The sequence below is a fragment of the Asterias rubens genome, chromosome 1 (genome assembly GCF_902459465.1).
Source record: "Asterias rubens chromosome 1, eAstRub1.3, whole genome shotgun sequence".
Lineage (NCBI taxonomy): Eukaryota > Metazoa > Echinodermata > Asteroidea > Forcipulatida > Asteriidae > Asterias > Asterias rubens.
In genome coordinates, this window is record NC_047062.1 from 32,190,243 (window position 1) to 32,197,685 (window position 7,443).

Consider the following 7,443-nt stretch of genomic DNA (forward strand, 5'->3'; position numbering starts at 1 on the left):
AAACTAACGTTTACCGAGCGAGAGAGGGCGCTCGTTAAAAAAACTTGGCACACACTCGGCACCCAGTCTTCTTTTATTGTAACATACCCGCTTTCAGAAATAAAGTACCCGACTAAAAACTTACTGGACTTGCGAGACGAAGAAGGTAGTGAAAGAACTTTTGCTCCAAAATGAAGGTTTGTTTTTCTTATTAAAGGAGGAAAGTGATAGTATGAATGTGTTTTTGCAGCGAGACAAACAGACACTGTGGAGTAGTAAGCCCTTACAAATATTACTTAATTATTCACGGAAGAAGAAGAATTAGGTTCCAGCCAGTCCAGCGCAGGTTGTGTTTGTGTTTGAAACCACACACACACCACCCAGTCATCGCCCCTCATAAAATGATAAAATCGCCCCTCCCCCCCCCCCCCGAGACAAAGTTGCCCTCCTTCACTTGTATTTATTTAAATTATTTCACAACTGAAGGGTGGGGGGGGGGTCTGCTGATAGGACGGTTAGATATTTGAATTGAAGCTTCCCTGTTTAATTAATTTAATTTTCAGAAATTATTTTGTTTTTACATAATTTTTTGTGTTCACTGTCCATCACTGTCCCACTGTCCCACTGTCCCACTGTCGTCCCACTGTCTGATTGACATTGTCCCACTGTCGTCCCACTGTCTGACTGACACGAACAAAGTAAAACCAACGCCAACGGCAATGTGACAGCTTTAGAGATGTTAAAAGCATAACCCCACAAAGACAACAAACCAGCACCCTAACAATAAACAAAACAAACACTAGTATGCAAAGGAATGGGAGACATATGAGGCGCTGGAACATAGTGTGCGCGCACATGTACAGTATTGTGCGCTGCTAGCGAGGGCTGTGAAAAAGCACCGTCCAAAAATCTCCCATTGTGTTATAATAAAAATAATAATAATAATAGTAATAATTAAATCTTGTATACATTGTAGTGCCAGTATCCGCCAATGCTGGCGCTCATGGCGCTTGGTAAAAAAATCCGCACTCTAGTCAGCTGAGCTCCAAGTGCACTGCTTAAGATACCTAATAAAAAAGTTTTAGTCATTATGCTCTGTGGTCAAATTCACATGTCCATATCTAAATAGTGTCAAGGCAATGATTAATCATGCATGTTGAACAGATGTGTTTTGAGTGCTGATTTAAATGTATCAGTCGTGACAGCTCCCCGGACATAATTTGGAATTGACCATTCCATATCTTTGCTGCTGCGAATTGAAATGAACGCTTTCCCCAAGAGTTGCGTGCCCTTTGTAGTAATCTTACATTATCAATAAAGCTAATTGATGGTTATTTTTATTTATCTTTGTAGAGTGGCAAATCTGAAACCTCTAAAGCAGGAACCTCTCAGCCTACCATCTTAACACCTGCAAGAATCAAACATGAAATCAACCTGTTGAAAGCATTCCATGCAATGGAAGAGGGCATGTCAGTTTCCGAAGCATCCAAGCAGTTTGGTTTTCCCGAAGAGTCACTTCAGGTTTGGACCGTAACGAAGATTCCCATCAACCAAGGAAGACCTCAACGGTCCTGCAACCAGCACAGTGTCCCACCGACAGCAAAGCGTAAGCACATGCCGTACGATAAAGCCAGTTTAGTGAATGCTATGCAGGCAACAAAAGACGGCATGAGCGCTTTGAGAGCTTCCAAGCTGCATGGTGTACCAGTTTCTACACTTTATGATTGGATCAGAAGAAATGGCACAGGATCAACACGGCGTGACAAGGGTAGAAGAATTGATGCCATGAATCGCAGAAAAACTCCAAAATCCTCCAAGTCTACACCCTCATCGAATGCCACATATAAGCGCATGCACTATGGTAAAGCCAAGTTATTGAAAGCGGTCCAGGCAACAAAAGACGGCATGACCATCTGCAAAGCTTCCAAGCTGTATGGTGTCCCAGCTTCAACACTTCGGGATTGGATCACTCAGCGTTCAAGGACTAAAAAAATCACTCCACCCACTGCCTCACAGAGTGCTAGAAACCAGTATGCTGAGGTGAATACAGTGGATGCACTCAAAGCAATACACGAAGGCTCCACCATTTTCAAGGCATCTCGACAGTTTGATGTCCCAAAATCAACACTTCATGACAAGATACAAGGTATTATTAGGATTGACAGTACAAAGCATCAACAATCCTCCGTGCATAAAAATGTAAAGACACCAAAAACTCAGTACTACAATGAGATCAAGTTGATCAATGCATTCCGTGCTATACCAGATGGCTTGACAGTTTACAAAACAGCCAGGCAGAATGACATCCCAAAATCAGCACTTCGTCTCAAGATCAAAAAGCAGCCTGGTGTCCAAAAACCAACACTTTGTGACCAGACGATAGGCAACGTAAATAATGACAGCACAAAACCCATGGTGTTGACATATAAGCGAAAACGTAGTACGTACAATCAGGACAATTTGATTCAGGCATTCAAGCTTACACAAGAAGGCACACGTGTTCACCAAGCAGCCAGGCAGTATGGTATCCCAGACTCGACACTTCGTGACATTGTCAAAAAGCAGCGTGGTGTCCAAAAATCAACACTTTGTGACCAGACGATAGCTAACGTTAAGAATGACAGCACAAAACCCATGGTGTTGAAGGCTAAACGACAACCTCCTATGTACAATCAGGACAACTTGGTTCAGGCCTTCAAGCTTTCACAAGAAGGCACGTCTGTTTGCCAAGCAGCCAGGCAGTATGGTATCCCAGTCTCGACACTTCGAGATTGGATCACAAGAAATGTTTCCACTCAACGTTCACAGCCTAAACAAATCCCTCCACCCACTGCCTCACAGAGTGCTAGAAACCAGTATGCTGAGGTGAATACAGTGGATGCACTTAAGGCAATACACGAAGGCTCCACCATTTTCAAGGCATCTTGGCAGTTTAATGTCCCAAAATCAACACTTCATGACAAGATACAAGGTATTGTTAGGATTGACAGTACAAAACATCAACAATCCTCCGTGCGTAAAAATGTAAAGACACCAAAAACTCAGTACTACAATGAGATCAAGTTGATCAATGCATTCCGTGCTATACCAGATGGCTTGACAGTTTACAAAACAGCCAGGCAGTGTGACGCCCCCAAATCAGCACTTCGTCTCACCATCAAAAAGCAGCGTGGTGTTCAAACATCATCACTTTGTGACCAGACGAAACATGTAGGTAGCGTTAAGAATGACAGCACAAAACCCATGGTGTTGAAGGCTAAGCGAAAACGTAGTATGTACGATCAGGACAAGTTGGTTCGGGCCTTCAAGCTTACACAAGAAGGCACACGTGTTTGCCAAGCAGCCAGGCAGTATGGAGTCCCAGACTCGACACTTCGTGACATGATCAACAAGCAGCGTGGTGTCCAAAAATCAAAACTTTGTGACCAGACAATATGTAACGTTAATAATGACAGCACAAAACGTAAACAATCCTCCAATTCCATGGTGTCGACGTCTAAGCGAAAACGTTGTACCTACGATCAGGACAATTTGGTTCAGGCCTTCAAGCTTACACAAGAAGGCACATGTGTTCACCAAGCAGCCAGGCAGTATGGTGTCCCAGTCTCTACACTTCGTGACATGTTCAACAAGCAGCGTGGTGTCCAAAAACCAACACTTTGTGACCAGACGATAATTAACGTTAAGAATGACAGCACAAAACCCATGATGTTGACGTATAAGCGAAAACACAGTACGTACAATCGGGTCGATTTGATTCAGGCCTTCCAAAGTACACAAGAAGGCACATCTGTTTACCATGCAGCCAGGAAGTATGGTGTTCCAGACTCGACACTTCGTGACATGATCAAACGAAATCCCATTGAGGATGCAAGCAGAGGCCAAACGAATATATTCACAAGAGATTAAGAGCAACAGATGGTCAGCCACATCAAGCACATGGCTAATATTGGATATGAGTATTCAAAATCTGACGTCAAGTTTCTCGCTGGAGATTTTGCAAATGCTTTAAAAATAAATCTCCAAGACAATAAACCACTCTGTGACATCATAGAGCAGGGTGACGTCTGGTATTCTGGTTTTTCAAAGCGTTGGCCAGACTTACAATTGGTATTAAAGCCCAATCAAGAATCCGAAGCAAGATATGCCTCACAAGACAAAACAGACAACTACTTCAAGGAATTAGCCTATATCCTTGTCTCAAACGATTTGCTTGAATCTCCCAAATGCATCTATATCATTGATGGATATTTCCTCAGCAAAGAGCATTCTCCGCCAGAAAGTGCGTTAAATGTCGGCGAAGAGAAAAATAGGCCAGAAAGTGCATCAAATGTCAGCAAAGAGAAAACTCCACCAGAAGGTGCGTCAAATGTCGGCGAAGAGAAAATTTCAACAGAAAGTGCATCAAATGTCAGCAAAGAAAAAAATCCAACAGAAAGTGCATCAAAAGTCACCACTAAACCGGAAGCAGTTATTGAGCAGTCAGTGACCATCATTGGGGGAGGCAATGCCAGCGGTTATCACATTCCTCCGTATTTTGTGATCCCTTACGGTTGGAAAGATACGTATCTGGAGGGCTCTCCTTCAGGATCAGCCGGTGCTGACCAAGGCTGGAGTAACTCGGATGTCCTTAAGAACTATCTCCAGAAGCATTTTGCAAAGTATGCTTATAAAAAAGGCAAGGGTACAAAGACATTGGTCCTGTATGACGGCAACAAGTACCACCTCTCTCTGTTTATGGCAGACTGGGCCAAGAAGAATCAGGTGATTCTCTTTCCGTTACCACCGAAGGGAAGTCAGGTGACTGAGCAACAAGACGATGGGCTGTTGGGCCTGTTCAAGTCCATTTATTCCACCGAGTGTCAACTTCATCGTGCAAATAACCCCGACACCCAAATTACGAAGCATAACTTTGCCAAACTGGCGGCCAAACCTTACTTGGTAGCAATGTCTCCATCCAACCTGAAAGCTGTATTCCACAATGCTGGTATATATCCATTTTCACATGTTCAAGAATGCACCAGTGGAGATTTTCAGGTTGCACACGCTGCTGCCACCATCTCTGTCTTGTCAGATGACGTCAAGGGGGAAGTGGAACGCCACAATTCAGGTGGCATGGAAACCTAGATCCTGAAGTCTACCACGATCTCATCTCCCCTGCTTGACCCTTCAGGTATTGTATATTTTATTAAGTAGGATTTGAAACTTTGCATGGTGGAAATATGATATGGAAAGGTTTGCGGTAACACCATGTAATGACTATCTCTAATGAGTTGGGGTGGTTCTGAAAAGAACTGTTGGTTTAACTCGACGTTTCGATCAGTATGCTCCGATAGTCTTCTGGAGAAAAGAAAAAAGCAAAAAAACAAAAAAAAGACGATTAGAGTGATTGAAACGTCAAGTTAAACCAACGGTTCTTTTCAGAACCACCCCAACTCATTAGAGATAGTCATAACATGGTGTTACTGCAAACCTTTCCATTTTGTTTATTGCTGCTTCGTTGCTTTGGTATTTTTCTTTTAGTATATTATTGTGTAATATGATTTTTAATGGTTTACTTTTTTAATTGTACATTTTGATCGTACATTGTAATTGTTAATTTGCGTTGCATTGTCTCACTTTTGAGATTTAAATTTGGCCTCTAGCTACCAGGCAATCTCGGTTGTCTAGTTGGTAAGACTAGACAATTACAAGAGTCTAGAATTGCAAGGGTTCGTGGGTTCGAATCCCACCCGAGTAATATGCCTGTGATATACTGAGTATACAGTGGTAACACACAACAGTGTTTGGGTAAACAAAAATAATAATAATATTTGTTATCCCCAATGCAAATTTAACATCTACAGGTTTATACTTTTAAGTTTGGTTGTCACTTTTTCTAATATTCGTGGTTGTTCTCTGCATTCTAAAGGCACTCGATACTATTGGTAAATGCTCAAAATAGTTGTTAGCATAAAAAGTTTAATATTTGAATTTGATTTCGAGACCTCGGAGTTTGAGTTTGAGGTCTTGAGTTAAAGCATCTAAAATGCACACAACTTAATGTTTTTTTCTTTTTCTTCCATTATTATCTCGCAACTTTGAAGACCAGTTGAGTTCAAATTTACACGGGTTTATTATTATGTGCATTTGTTGAGATACACCAAGTGAGAAGACTGGTCTATGACAATAATGTCTACTTCATTGATTTCATCCTCTGTCGTTGTCATCTTGTGTAATGTGTTTTTTAATGGTTTCATATTTTAATTGAACATTGTCTTGCGTCTTTGAACAGCTTTGTTTGGAATTGGTGCACTTAAAATTACTTGTTATTATTTATTATTTTTCAGTAAGCACCTCAAGTAGCATCTCGCCAGACGGTAAACCATAATCGGAAGTGGATAAGGCCAACAGCACCAGCCATCAAGCACTGCAGCAGCCTGATCTTAGTCAAATAGACCCAATGTGATAAGTGTGAACACTGGACTCATCTAGGTCTAATTTCATGGCTCTGCTACAGAAGCAGGAAATTCGGGGCTTACGTCAATCGTATTTCCCGCTGACACAGCTAGAGCAGAAATTCAGCACTTGCATAGTAAGCGGAGAATAGTGATCGTAAGCAGAGAGTTTAGCAGTAAGCAGAGCCATAAAATCAGGCCTTATCCTTTTGTACTTTAATATCAGTAATGCAACCTGACAGTCTGCCCTCATGGCTGGGGCAAGTAGAGATTCATGAATTTCTGTTTACACGAGTCACAGGCCTGGAATTTCACTGAGATCATGGTCAATGTTGCCCTGGACTTGGCCTTGGTGCCCATTTAAAAGTCACCCAGATAAGGTTTTCCAATGGGAGTACCTTTGCAAAGTGAAAAAGGCCCGGCCCTTTCAAAGATGAAATTCCAGGCCCGGAGTGCAATATAGTTTGTTAGGCATTTTTGTGGTTTGGTTTTGGGTGGTTTTAATTTTTTGTATTGGTAACTATGGGTGCGTTCGTTTAGCTTCCCTGGGTCGACCCCGATGTGTGGCGTGTGGTCGACCCGGGGGAGCTAAACGAACGCACCCATAAAGAGTGGATATTGGTACTTGATGATAACCAATGTCATAATGCTTTGGAACAAAAGTTATTAGATTGGTTAATTATTCACAATGGTTGTTCTAAAAAACGGAAAATTATTTGGATGACTTCTTTTACATTTATAAACTCCAAGGACAGATTTGTTTATTCTGAACACTATTTGTGACTCGGCACTCAAAACCTTGAGCAATAATGTCTGAAAGGTGCTTTGAAGTTCAAACATTGAGTAGTTGGTGAGTGTGAACTAAATCTGCCCCTTGAACAAGATGGCGTACAAAAGATCTCTAGATATTATTCCGACAAAACAGCACGTTGTACGTTTTAAAGTTACCAGCCAAGGATAAAAATACTAGTCAAGAAAGCTGGGTCTATGGGGTCTTGGCTCTTAGGTGATCTCTGTCTTGCTGGGC

The 7,443-nt window shown here is 41.9% G+C and overlaps 2 protein-coding genes across 3 annotated transcripts; both read left to right on the forward strand.

The window, feature by feature from the left end:
- The first annotated feature begins 104 nt into the window (after positions 1-104).
- On the forward strand, positions 105-3,913 carry LOC117297881. Its single transcript, XM_033781058.1, has 2 exons — positions 105-176; positions 1,333-3,913. The coding sequence occupies exons 1-2, from the start codon at positions 171-173 to the stop codon at positions 3,886-3,888; spliced, it is 2,562 nt and encodes an 853-aa protein (XP_033636949.1). The 5' UTR covers positions 105-170; the 3' UTR covers positions 3,889-3,913.
- LOC117297890 lies at positions 3,880-6,957 on the forward strand. 2 transcript variants are annotated; one of them, XM_033781077.1, is made up of 3 exons: positions 3,880-4,387; positions 4,427-5,152; positions 6,309-6,957. In XM_033781077.1, exons 1-2 carry the CDS (start codon positions 3,898-3,900, stop codon positions 5,104-5,106), a joined length of 1,170 nt encoding a protein of 389 aa, XP_033636968.1. In that variant the 5' UTR covers positions 3,880-3,897; the 3' UTR covers positions 5,107-5,152; positions 6,309-6,957. The 2 variants fall into 2 exon arrangements, with proteins under 2 accessions (XP_033636968.1, XP_033636961.1); XM_033781070.1 differs by having other exon boundaries at positions 3,880-5,152.
- The last annotated feature ends 486 nt before the right edge of the window (positions 6,958-7,443 follow it).